General features: G+C 40.4%; 1 protein-coding gene and 1 long non-coding RNA gene across 3 annotated transcripts in view; one reads left to right on the plus strand and one right to left on the minus strand.

The window, feature by feature from the left end:
• The window catches only part of LOC307216712, a 427,955-nt gene extending 420,713 nt beyond the window's left edge, over nucleotides 1–7,242 (minus strand). The window contains exons 1-2 of the long non-coding RNA XR_013839281.1: nucleotides 5,606–7,242; nucleotides 4,182–5,013 (exon numbers count right to left, since the gene is read on the minus strand). This is a non-coding gene — a long non-coding RNA (uncharacterized lncRNA). The remainder of the gene's footprint in view (nucleotides 1–4,181; nucleotides 5,014–5,605) is intronic.
• BBOX1 (gamma-butyrobetaine hydroxylase 1) overlaps nucleotides 1–13,665 on the plus strand; it is a 37,120-nt gene extending 23,455 nt beyond the window's left edge. For both annotated transcript variants that reach the window (XM_079969383.1, XM_079969382.1), the window contains exons 4-8: nucleotides 969–1,167; nucleotides 7,270–7,375; nucleotides 11,164–11,360; nucleotides 11,803–11,969; nucleotides 12,940–13,665. In XM_079969383.1, coding sequence (XP_079825509.1) covers nucleotides 969–1,167; nucleotides 7,270–7,375; nucleotides 11,164–11,360; nucleotides 11,803–11,969; nucleotides 12,940–13,100 — 830 coding nt within the window. In that variant the 3' untranslated portion in view covers nucleotides 13,101–13,665. The remainder of the gene's footprint in view (nucleotides 1–968; nucleotides 1,168–7,269; nucleotides 7,376–11,163; nucleotides 11,361–11,802; nucleotides 11,970–12,939) is intronic.
• The last annotated feature ends 230 nt before the right edge of the window (nucleotides 13,666–13,895 follow it).

Here is a 13,895-nt window from a genome sequence, read left to right on the forward strand (position 1 = left end):
ATTATGCTACTGCTGTATAGATAGTTGCAGTAAAGGCTCTTTTCTTCCATTCATGATCCAGTAGCAGTTTTAGACCATCTGATGGTAAACCAAGAATTCCAGGAGAAATCTTGAATCATCACATGCATCACTGAAAGTAAAGTAGACAATAATAATAACCCTGGGAAAGTGCATGGGTTTTACTCCATGTGAGCATAGAAAGAGCATTTCCTGATCAGGTGAAGGGTCCATTTTTAATCCAGCATCCTGTCTGCAACAGTGACAATTCAAATGCTTTGGGGTGCATATAGGCAGAGCATGAAGACAGGCTCTTTGAGCCCCTGCATTCTCCGTGCTCCAGTAACAGTGGCTGAACCTGGAGCATCTTGCCTCTTAACTTAGTGCTTGAAAACCTTCAACTTGCAAACATCTGAGACAAGACAGATTTGGAGTGCTGTGCACACAAAGAAAAAATATCTTCAGCTAGACTGGATAGGTTTTAGTTGGGTGGGTTCATAACGCAAGAGGCAAATGGCTTGTTAGAATTGCTTTTAAAGCTTGTGTCTGTTTATACAATAGGCAGCATTCTGTACACACTGTAAAAGAGCAAAGTCCTTTCCCTGGAAATGTCCCAGGGGTTAGTTTTTGAACTTAGTATCCCCTATACATTAACAATGAGGAACGTTTTCCCCTTTGGCAGATGCAGATGCCCTTCAGAAGCCGTACAAAAAAAGATTGGCTGCATTGTTTTCATGTAAGGCTAACAAAATGCTACAACGGCACTGTGAGGGGTTCAAAGAGTCCTCTTTTAAGTGGAGTTGTTCAGCTCTGTGTGTCCTGATGATAGACTCCAGTTTGCAACGCTGAAATAAATAGATCTTATTAATACTTCTCATTAATTAGTACTTATTATTAGTACTTCTCATTAACAATGTAATAATCATTAATACTTCTTTGTGTATTCCCTTTTCTTAATGTGGCTTTTACAGAACGTCAATACTGGGGTTCTGATCTGCAGCTGCCAACTCTGGCCTTTGAAGAGGTCTTGCACAGTGATGAAAGTGCATACAAGTGGCTGGTCACCCTTAAAAGGACAGGGATCGTGCTCTTAACGGGAGCTGCCAGCAGACAGGGAGAGCTGCTTAAACTTGGGCAACGTATTGGATTCCTTCGCCTCACATTTTATGGGTAAGTTAAAGCTTTTACATATGCTTGCTCTTGTCAAATTTATGACCCATATTGCTGCTTGACATCACTCCAGGGGTGGGAGTACAGAGATATTAATTTATTCTTTTACTATCAATTCAGCATTTTCTTTGCATTAGTGATAGTTATGCAGCCAGATAAATTTATGTGGTGCAAAAGCTTTCCAGCCAGTTGTTTCAAGTATACAATACACTGGCACAGAATGAGTTTGCATTAATTTTTCTCCATAGTGATAGAATCAGTGGTACAAGATTCTAGCAAGATACTTTACAGAGATGATGGAAATGCAAGGTTTTGCATCCCTGTTTCTGTTGTGTACTGTTTTCCCCCATTCTATCATCTAATCACAAAACTTTCAACCCGGTTAGAATGATAAAATTACACAAATTTATAGCAGTTCCAGAAATTCAGGGAAATTTATGCAGCAAACTAATGAAATCCTTATTTAAGAGAAGGCCGTTTAGGCCGTAAGGTTACCAAATTTTTTTTCAGTGAATACGGGGACACTTTTCAACTTCAGTAGGAATGATAGGATTTTGTCAGGGGACTGATTTGTAAATTCAGGGACTGTCTCCGGGAAACGGGGATGTCTGGTAACCTTAGTTTAGGGGCCCATTTAAAGGCCTGCAAAGATAAGGCATTACAAATTTCAGCTGAAATATAGTCTTACAGTCCTGGGGACACCACTGAGAAAGGTCCTGTCCCTTTTGCCTACCAACCTGATTGCACTTACCCAAGTGGGGACATACAAGCAGGGCCTTGAAGATTGAACTTAGAGTGCAGGTAAATATGTCCTTCAGGTAACCTGGTCCCAAACTGTTTAGGGCTTTAAAGTTCAGCACAGTGCTTTAAATGGGGCCTGGTCCTGAACTGAACCAGCAAGTAGTGCAATTAGTTGGCAGGAAGATTCATGGACAATCAAAGAAACATTTAAACATTTCAGTGTGGTATAGCATAGCATAGCATAGCATAGCATAGCATAGCATAGCATAGCATAGCATAGCATAGTAATGTTTTTTATGTGTATATACAACCAGAAAGTATCCATGCCTCTCTTCAATAGCATTGGCTATTCTTCTATAGTTCTCCATGTTGTATTGTTATGATCAGGGATTTTCAATTTTGACAAATATGAAAGATCAGAAAAGAGAAAGGCTTCTTTTTATTGGTGAGGAGATGAGATTTTGTCTCAAATTAGACCTAATATAAATGAGATTACCTGGCAAAAGCAAGCTCACACCTCTCATTGAGTTTGTATACATACTTAAGGTACACATGTAAGAGACACATGTATAATTATAGTTTGCAGATAATTTATGTAGCTGAATTTATACTTTCGGGATGTCCCATGATCATATTCTAACATAGCTGTGTTCTATGATATAAATCAAGCACTGCTAGAAGTTACTTATTTTTGTTTTCCAATCTATATCTTATCAAGAAATTCGGTGGTCATGAGCAAATTTTTATTCTGAAAATGGCCCAGAGAGAAAAGTTTGTGAAACACTGTCCTAAGCTGAAAGCTCTCTGTCACACTAGAAAGTGATTGGCATGAAAATGTTATCATTTAGACATTCATAATTCAGACTTGTGGATCCCTAACAGTCTCAACCATTTGGCCTTCTGACCCTAGGCCAGGAATGGGGAACATTTGGCCCTCCAAATGTTGCTGAACTGCAGTTCCCATCTGCCACAGTTACCATGGCCAGTGGCCCTGGAGGATGGGAGTTGTAGTTCAGTAATATCTGGAAGGCGATAGGTTCTCTGCAGCTGCCCTAGCCTATTCAGTTGTCATGGTCTACTTTTTGCCAATCTACAGGCCCTTGTAAGATAGATAAGAAAGGCGTCAAACCATCCTCCCTGAGGAAAGCATTCTACAAACGAGGAGCCACTGCCGCAAAGCCCCATTCTCAGGTTGCCACCCTCCAGGCCTTTTGTGGAGTAGGTACATGAAGAAGGACCTCAGATGATGATCGCAGAGTTACGCTTGCATTAAAAGTTGCACAAATCCTAAGGCAAATCCTGTTGCAACACAATCGCTTGTACAACCATCATTAATATCTACAGTTCTGATGATTGATTCTCTCTGATGACTTGTAAATGGGGTGGAGGGAAGCAGAGGAGAAAAGGCATGCCACATTTGAATGTTACCATCTGTAATTTTGCCATTTCTGTTAGTTAAAGATTTTACTATTTTAGACACAAAATCCAGAACATCGGGAAGAGGGAGCCAAAGAATACCTTTCATGTTTTTCGCCTCTTGGATAATAACAATTCCAGCTAAACATCTCTTTTATTTTTAGCATCTCCTTTTGAGAGTTAACAGTGTGATAAACAACAAATGTCTCTCTCTTCTATGGATGAAGCTATTTAAAATAAACAGAAGAAAGAAAAATACTCCTAAGACTTGGCTAGAAGAGTCACATTCCTTCCAGAAGCAGCAATGATTTGCTTCCCCCGATAATGTTTTTGTACAAGGCCACATGAATACTGTATTGGTGTATGCAGGGTTGGCTAAGCATAGTATGGTGTGGATGGAGGAAATAGGGCCATCCAACTCTGATGCTGAGAATAGTGGAGGAGATCCTTCTCTCTCATTAGTCCGTCACTTGCTAATGAAGAGAGAGGAAGTAAATGTTTCAGCCAAGTACTAAGAGAATGACTGAAGGAAAACAAAACCTTCGTCTTGCTAGGCTGAAATTATCTGGTCACTGACAACAACAAATAAAATTTGGGATGTTGCCATTTCCAAAATGTATGAAAAAAGAACAGATAATTAGTCCTAGTGGCCCACTAAACAAACATTGACAATGGATATGCACTCTTCTATGGCACATCCCTCCCTGGAAGAGACCCTGATGCTGGGAAAGATTTCTTGAAGCTACGAACATGAGTTTGACTAAACTGCGGGAGGCAGTGGAAGACAGAAGTGCCTGGCGTGCTCTGGTCCATGGGGTCATGAAGAGTCGGACATGACTAAATGACTAAACAAAAACAACAATCCACTGTGCAGTTGCTAATCTATAAATTGCATATTTAATTAGGCTGGCAAATTTGTAGAAAGGGAAAGTTTAGCACAGCCATATTTCAATGTGGATCAAATGAACTGTCTTTTTTAAAAATAAAAAAGTCAAAGGGGGGAAATTAAAGAATTATTTTAAAACATACCCTCCCGATCCGTGGAATTGTAGTTAAATTTTACAAGCACTTTAGATACAAGTAATTGTTAGGCCAGAGAACTTGAGTCCCAGACACATGATGAAATCAGAGGCCTGTGTGGATAATAAAAGCTGGTTCTTGCAGATGACTTTGCCCCTCTGCGCCAAAGAAAAGGGACAGAGATAGAAGCCAAACTGTGAAATGTTGCCTTTATAGCCTAGCAGACCCGTGGACAACTTTTGCACAGTGGCAGTGCTCCTGTTGCAATTCACCTTTTTTCAGGCCAACACCAGTTGAAGACCTGTGTTTGATAGCATGCTTAAGCAAAACCCAAGATTTGGGTTCCTAAATTTCAAAAATCAAAACAAGTTGCTATACAATAAATCATACTTGCAAGGAAGATCTGGTTGATCATCTTTAGACAAGAAAAAACAGACTCACAGATACAAAAATAAACTATGATGTATTCTGGAAGCACAATGATACAAATAGGGCAATAAACAAAGCATATCTGTGAGTCTTTCTGCTATTTGTATTTTTTTTTAACATATGGGACACATTATATATTGCACTTTGTCATTGGTCATCTTGAGAGCCAGTTGATCTGTGCAGAAGAGGGTGAAAGTACAGTAAGTGATGCATTCATGTACCTTCTTGTTGGAGCTACTCCTGTAAGATAGAAAAATAATCATCGTCATCTGTTGCTCACAAAGAGAGAGAAAGAGAGAGAGAGAGAGAGAGAGAGAGAGAGAGATATCATATGATGCCTAACACAACACTACTAAAAGGTAAAGGTACCCCTGCCCGTACGGGCCAGTCTTGACAGACTCTGGGGTTGTGCGCCCATCTCACTTAAGAGGCCAGGGGCCAGCGCTGTCCAGAGACACTTCCGGGTCACGTGGCCAGCGTGACATCGCTGCTCTGGCCAGAGCCAGAGCCGCACACGGAAACGCCATTTACCTTCCCGCTGGTAAGCGGTCCCTATTTATCTACTTGCACCCGGAGGTGCTTTCGAACTGCTAGGTTGGCAGGCGCTGGGACCGAGCAGCGGGAGCGCACCCCGCCGCAGGGATTCGAACCGCCGACCTTTCGATCGGCAAGCCCTAGGCGCTGAGGCTTTAACCAACAGCGCCACCTGCTACTAGATGACTTTAAATGATCCTGACTTACAGCACCCAAGATAAGTAGCATTAGGGTATAGAAAGAGCAACTGCCTTGGAAGAAAATATCCCCCATATTTACATCTTGGTGTTTCACCCACCACGAACCAGCATTATTCAGCCCTCTAATATGGAGTTTTCCTGTCTCCTTGGGTTCTCCAACCTCTTCCTTCAACTCCTGTATCCTCCATTACTTCATTCCTCTTTTCTTCAAGCATCTTTACTTTGGGTTCCTTGCCTCTTAGTTACAGCTTCCTCTGTTAGTCTTCCAAGTTTGTACTGGGCTGCATTTGATTTTGTATCCCTCAGCATGGGTGTAATGTTCCAGTGCATTAATCGCACGGGATGCAAGCAGATTAAACAAAACAAAAGAAAGCTATCACCCTCTTTAAATAGCTTTCCTCAGAAGCAACCAAGTCACAAGGGTTAAATTTCTTGGGAACCAGTGAATTGTTTTGGAGCCTTTTTAATTAAAGAGGCCAAACATACCATCAAGCCCAGATGACATAATACAAATTGAGCAGGGTGGAAATGTGGTTGAGGTTGTCATATTTCAGAATTGAGCTCACACTCTCTTGAGTACATAATGTACCATACAATCATATGGCATTCCCCATGACATTTAAATAGTCTTGTGACTACCATTCACATCTTTCTAGAATTTCTGCTTGCAGATTTTAGGTCTGACTCAAATCCTTGAACACATAACAACAGGTAAATAATAACAGATAAATATTTAGTTGAGGTGTGATATAAAATAAACTTTCTCTCTGTTTTCAGTGGGCAATGTCTTGAATATTGGTTCTACACCAAATATATGTTAAATATTTCCTTTTAAATTATTTTCATGAGCTACGACATGGGTTGCATATATTGACAGGCACTTCCTAAACAATGTCTGATCTATGTATTATGCTTTTGATATTGACAGGATTCCACCACCCAAAGTTTATTTGAACCAGAGAATGTGGTTTTCAGTCTTGGTCTCTGCTTTATATTTTGGCTGCATTGCAATGTGTTGTCGTCTTCTATGTTCCCTTATATTTCAACCATTTCACCCTGTATAATCTGTCCCTGTTGCCAGCAAAGGCGCTCTTTATTGTTCATGTTAGTTCATTAATCTTGGGAAATGCAGAGGGAAATAGGGAGCATTAGTTGTGCAGCCTGCTCTTAACTTCGAAGGGGAACGAATGAGATGTGTATATAGCTCAATATTTATGATTGGCGCATTTGTTTTATCTTGAAAGGCAAGTTTTGTAAAGAAGCCCTTTGATGTCCCAAGCAATATCAAAACTTAAATTTCACTGAAAAATGCAGGGCATCTAGACACTCCAAGTGAGCGCTTATAATGCTTAGAGCTTTGGTGTTTAGACAATCAATTGATTAGATTGATCAAACAGTTTTAACCGCTTAATGAAAATGAATTTATAAGTACTTCCAGAAACAGCATATCGACAAGTGTGATGTTAAAAAGTATTCCCTTCTATGCAAGAGAGACTGAGGAATGTCTCTTCTAACCATGACATTAAATGCGTAAATGCAAATGGGAGCTGCTGGGGAAGTGGTAATTATCAAGATTATAGCTAGCAGGGAAGAGAGCTTTAACCCTTTCCCCTCTTGTCCTGGTTGTTCTAAAATAGTCATCTCATAAAAATGATGACTCACATTTTATGACCCGCCAATTTTTTAAAGTAGCCAGATTTACAGGTAGATTATTACATTTTTCTCCAACCACTCTGTTTTTTCTTTCTTGTTCATTACAAAGTCCCACATGGCAAGTTCAAGACAAAGCGGATGCGAACAATGTGGCTTACACAACTGAGAAGCTGAGTTTTCATACTGATTACCCTGTTCTTCAGTTTCCACCTGGGGTAAGAGGAAGCAATGTTCCTACATGCAGTGTTGCTGTCTAGTGAGGCAAGGAGAAAACCATCTTATCTGAAACCTATGTTTGTCCATGTTTTTTATTTACTTTTCTACCTATCATTATCTTGTAAGCTCAGGGAGAATTTAGTTGTTGAAAAGATCACTTAGCTATTGATCAAGCTGCTGCTCCCTTATTCTCAGTGACCAAAGTTTATTCCCAGATGCTATACCATCCCACCAGTTCGTCATACAACCTGTCACCCATTATGTTATTCTTTCTGGATTCAGCTTCAGTTGGGTCTCAACAATCTACAAGAGGGGCAGACAGCATGAGGCCCCCAGATGTTGAGGGACTAAAACTCTTATTATCCCTGAGCATTGGCCATTTTTGCTGGGCTAATGAAAACTGTAGTCCACTAGCATCTGGAGGTCACTATGTTGGCTACCCATGAGAACCTCAGAAAACAGAAGTTTAGATTCTAAAAAAAAATATGATTCAGCTTCGTATTATTGGTGTTTTGATGCCATAGTGGGTGGTAGATCTTACAAACTGCGAGAGATGGGGAGACATCTGTAAATAAAATGAGGACAGTATTAATTGCACAATAGCAACAACTACAAGATCTTTTCAACAGCTGAATCTTCATATGGTCTAAGCCAGTAGTCCTGTATCTATGTTGGAACAGGATTGAGAAGAAGATGGAGCTCTGTGACCGTTTTCAGAGAAGTTTTCAGAGGAACAAGCACCTACATCACTGAACACCGCTTTCCCACTAGGAAAAAGTGAGAGATCTTTAAAGTGGTCTCACGTGACCTTAACCAGGTCCTACAGCCATATGCCAACTGCATACGATCAACATCCAACAGAGTCTTATAATCCCCTGTTGATTGCCAATAAGTCTGCAGAAGTACAAATTGAAAAGTGTGAATACACCTTCTGGTGGAGCTTATACTAATTCCATTAAGTTCTCTGTGTAGAGACCAGTGTTCCCCAAACTTGGGTCTCCAGCTGTTTTGGTACTACAATTCCCATCATCCCTGATCATTGGTCATGCTAGCTAGGGATGATTTGAGCTGTAGTCCAAAAACAGCTGGAGACCCAAGTTTGGGAAACACTGGTGTAGACCAATCTTTCACAACCTGGTGTCCCCCAGGGGATCTGATGAGAGTTAAACTCCAATATGAATTTAAGAAATGCAGAAGATGTGATAAGAATGGTGGATCATCAGAGGTGCTGATGGAAGTCCAAAAAGATTGTATAAGAAGTGAAGTTTGGTTGTATGTATTCTAATATATATATATATATGAGTTAAACTCCAAAACATCTGGACGGCACCAGGTTGTGGAAGGCTCATGTAGACAAAGCAACTCTCCTAAATCAAAGGCTACTCGGCATTCACCTGTAGCTTTGAGAAATGTGCAGTGGGGGCAGGACAGCCTTCAAATTCCCTTGCCCACAAGAAAGCATCCATTTGTCGAGAAGCAAAGGCATTTCAGTGGAGAACATGGAAAAAACATGTCTGTCCAGTGCTTGAATAACCTACTGAACTTATGACATGGTGACAAAAGCTCTGCCTTTCTGTCTGCATTAGCACAGGCGGAAGATTAATGTGCAGACCACAGATGCTGTCGGAAACTTTTGCTCAAGGCCCTCAGACGATTTGTAGCAATCATGTTATTAATGAATGGAGCAGGCCAGCATCATGTGCTTCTAAAGAGGTGCCAGATCTTTCACTGCGCTACCTTGAAAATTCATTTCAATGCTGTACAAGCGGGTATGGCGTGGAAACAGAGGGGTATCCCTCATGTGAGAAGCTTAGCTCACTGTCTCATGTGCCAAGAATCACACACTGCCATATGATGTTAGCCACAATCTTTTTTCAATTCAGAAATACTTTTAGGAAACAGAAATGGTGTTTTGTTTTGTCTTTTTTTTCATTTTTGGAAGCAATCTGCCATCTACACGCTCTCTCAGTCTGCCTAATTTTACGATGCTATCTGAAATGTTGCCAAAATGTTTTGCAAAGAGTAGGAAAAAGTGACTCCAAAAATATTGTTTTCTCCCGCCCCACCTTCACAACAGTCTTTTTCAGATGGTGGGCTGAGACTCACCAGTGAACCTTGGGCTGCTGCAAGGTGGGCCTCAGTGCCACATCCGGCCCAGTGCCTCCTCACTTGCTTGCCCTGCCCTGCTGTACTTTGGCTTTTTTTCTGAGCCAATGCCAGCACCAGGAACTCCTTGCATACTGAGTAAAGCTAGTTGGGAAGGAGGGGAGGAAGGGACGTCTCCCTCCTCTGAGGTGAAAGAAAGGGCCTGAGAAAGTGCTGAAGGAAATTAGAAAGTGATGTAATGTAATAGATATTAACCATTCATTGGTATTAGTAAAATAATTATGTTATAAATCAATAAACTGGGTATCAAAAGGAAAGAGGTAAGAAAGGAAAGAAGTTATAAGGGGAAGAAGTGAATGTAAAAGGAATAGGGAGGAGGGATGAAAGAAACTGGCAGCTGGAGGAGGAATAAAGTACAAGCTGAGTGTGAAGTCAGAACTGGAGAAGAATTTACAGAAGGTGATTACAGTGGGGTGGGCTCAGAAGGAGGAAAATATATTTTTAAAAACCTTCTTGACTTAGAGTCTCTGGATCAGCAAGTTCTGCCCAAAAGGCTGAGTCACAATATCTCGAGAGCAAAGGTCAGTTCTTGAGGAAAGTACGCCCATGGAACTCCTTGCCACAAGGAAAGCAGTAGTGAGCATGGCCACTAGGAACAATGGAAAACGTAGCTCTACTTTTCCCATGTCGCTGGATGCTGCTGTGCATTCTCACAGTAGTACCTAAATGGAACTCCATTTTCCATGGCTTAACAAAACAGAGGCTCTGTTACCTCTGGACCCCTTCCTCCTATACCATGCCCCACTTTAGTAAATAACGGGGACTCCAGGAAAGCTCCAAATTTGGACAGGTCTGGGTTCTATCCCTGCTGGTTTGAAAGGATTGAAGGCATGATAGCTGACACACACAGTCATTAGTCAGCCCTACTCCTTACTGCTACTGCCACAGTCATGGGCAGACACCACTGATTTCCTTCCACAGTCTTGCAGATAAAGGTGATTAGTAGTCTTACCTGTAGGAACATCAAGTGAGCAGAAATCAGTGCTTAGGCAGTTTTATATTCACTTAGCCCGATGTTTTACAGTATGATTAGACTTAAGAGTCTTTAATAAAGCTCCCCATAATTTTTGCACCATAAACATACCCAGTGTCTTAGTTTTAATTAGAGTAATTGCAACTACCTGAGTACAACTGCCCCCACATTTTTCAGGAGCAATTGCAAAAATCGAATCAAGCAGCTGTATAATGGCTACTGATCAGCAGGCCCTTATTAGCCAGCTTTGTTTTTGTTTTTGTTTTTGTGTTTGCACTGAAATGGCATCTCTCCTGCCAGGAAAGAGAGATAAAGTGATGGCATATACTTATCTGTGCATATGATGGATGATCTAGGCCTGATCCAGATTTCATTTTAAGTATTATAACCATTTGCCACTGGAGCAATACTGGTAGAAAACAGGAGTAAAGCTGTACTGAGTCAGAACCTTTTTCAATTTAAAAAAAAAAACTAGTCCAGCCCACCCTGAAGGCCTAGGTTGTGTTTGCAATAGGTAAAAGCAAAGCTAATTCAGAGTTGAAATGATTTTTTAAAATAAAAATGTAGTCCACAACAATAAACTGATGACTATGAAAGGGGACATTTCTAGATCGGTGCCTGTTATAACGTGGCATTAATTTGTTACAGATTCAGTTACTCCATTGTATAAAACAGACTTCTACTGGGGGAGAAAGTGAAGTTGTGGATGGATTTCATGTAGCAAACAAGCTTAAGGAGCAAAACCCTCAAGCCTTCCAAATCCTGACCTCCACCTACGTGGACTTCACAGATATTGGAGTTGATTACTGCGATTTCTCCATGCAGTCCAAACAAAAAATTATAGAGTAAGTAACAAAGAAGCATCTGATTATACCGTACCAATATCATCCTGTACTGATGGCACTGCCTAGCTGTTTAATCTTGAATTACAGGCAACAGCTATCATTTTGCACCATTTCAGTAACAAAACGTGAGCTTGCCATCTTGTGGACAAGAAAAACAACAACAGCTTTTTCAAAAAAAGTATTAGATGTATTAAGTTGTAATATACTTTGGTGGGGAGGGTTGCGGGTGGGGGGGAGGATAAATTTATCTTTATATCTTTAATTCTGCTTTTGGTTACCATAACCCTTAGCAAAGCACTGCATGGTAGTGAAGAACTGCTGCTATGGGAGCCTTATAAGATGAAACAATTTCAAATAATTACAAATTATGTTTTCTTACACCAAACCTGTTGAAATAGTTTCAGGACAGCACATTTTTCTCCCTATGTATATATCTCAACAGTGTGGATGAGAAAGGTGAAGTGGTTCGTATCAACTTCAACAATGCAACCAGAGACACAGTATTTGATATACCTGCTGAGAAAGTAAAGCCATTTTATGCTGCTCTCAAGGACTATGTTGATTTATTAAACAGCAAGGATAATAAATGCATCTACAAAATGAAACCAGGTAAGTAAAGTAGCTGCATAATAAGCCAAAATGCTTTCAGTAGCAAGCAATTTTCTTATGCAGGAGTGAAGAATCTGCTAATTGTGGTTTCTCTCTGTTTCCCATTTTTTTAAAAGTCTTAAATACAGTTCATTGCATTTCCTCAATAGGTTGCAATTAAAAAAAAAGAATTCACCAGCATTTTAGTGCATATTTCTCCTAATATACACATTGCATGCAATTTTGACTTACGTACATTTTTTGCAAGGAATTTCTCTTGCATTTTTATGTCATTTTCCGCAATATATACAATTTTGTACACATTCTCTTGATGAGAGAATTGAATACCAAAAATAGGTTAGGCGTGAATTTTGAAAGAGAGATTTTTTTTCCAATTTGCATTTTTTTTTCATGAAATGGGAAAATTCACCTTAAAAATGTGAACTGCACTGAATTTCTCCAACATTCCTACTCTTGGGTCTGCTCAAAACTTTATTGTCATTCTTCTCTAGCTATGTAGTGACGTGTGTGTGTGTGTGTGTGTGTGTTCCCCTTTCTTTTCCTTCTTTGGATGTTATTTGGCTAGTGCAATAAAAACCAATAAATTTGTATTATTTATATATGCATTGCCACATCCATTTTAAAAAATGGCTTGATGGGGCTTCACTAACACAAAACATTGTCAGCTATGAGCAGGATTGACCCACTCATGAGGTAACCACTTCAGGTGGCAGAATCCACAGGGGCAGCAGACCCCAATGTAGATATATATCCTCCTCCCCGCCCCCCAGTTCCTGATGTAGATCTTCCCTCACCCTTGTTTCCCTGGTAGAGAGGGAGGCACCATTTTGTGGTTCACCTCAGGTGCCAAAATGTCTTGGGCCAGGCTTCTCCTGGTCTCTCACTTCTCCTGGTCTATCACATTTTCAAAAACTCTATACATGTTTACTACTAATTGTATTCTAAAACGCACCCTTCGTCATATTTATAGGTGAAATAGTAGTGTTTGACAACTGGCGTTTACTTCACGGTCGGCAGAGTTACGAAGCAGGAACAGAGATATCCCGTCACCTTGAAGGGGCTTATGCAGACTGGGATGTGGTGATGTCAAGGCTCCGAATTTTGCGAAAGAATGTTCTGAGCAGAAAGTAACCCTTGAAAGTTTGACTACTGGGCACTTGCAGCCTGAGCAGGTGTGGGGTAGCCTTCAACGAATCCACTAGGTTTCCAGTGTTCTCAGGGAATTCCTGGCTGTCTTAGCTCTTGCTCCCCTGTTAAAACAAGGTTGACGTGATTGGTTAGCATAACATCATGTAAATGGTGTTTCCTGCTGACAACAGCCTGGCCAATCTTCCTATTTTCCCCAGAGATTTATGGGCAAGGAAGCAACTAGGATGTCCGGGCAAAAGTGGTGAAGAATTTGCAACAAGTATTGGAGCCCATCTTAAAGTTTATGCTTTGCCAATGATGTTGCCAAAGAAGCCAGAATGGGCAGGGGGCTTTCTGGTAATGGTGTCTACTTTGTGGAATACCCTTCCCATTTAAGTCCACATAGTTATATCACTGCTGGTCTGTAAGCAAAGCTGTTTTGTTTCAACAGACTTTTGAAGGGTACTGTTCACTGTTTTCATCCGGCTGTGTCTTTTATACTTTTTAAAATGTTTTATTGATTTAGGTGGGTTTTTTAAAAAATAAACGTTGATTTTTCTGGTGTTAACCATTGTGAGTTTACTGTTTATTATTATTCTAAACTTCTTACAGACAGAAAGACAGGCTAAAAATGGTGTTGATGACAACAGTATCAACCACCACCACCAGTTATCAGGTTTTTACAATAGTAATATGTGGGTCTCCCATTTGCCTGCTACATGGAGAGCAACACGTTTTATCTTCTAATCAAGTCCCAAAAGATTATCTGAAAGGCAAACTGATACTACTTTTCTTTTA

This window comes from Podarcis cretensis, assembly GCF_951804945.1.
Source record: "Podarcis cretensis genome assembly, chromosome: 1".
In the NCBI taxonomy this organism is placed as follows: Eukaryota; Metazoa; Chordata; class Lepidosauria; order Squamata; family Lacertidae; genus Podarcis; species Podarcis cretensis.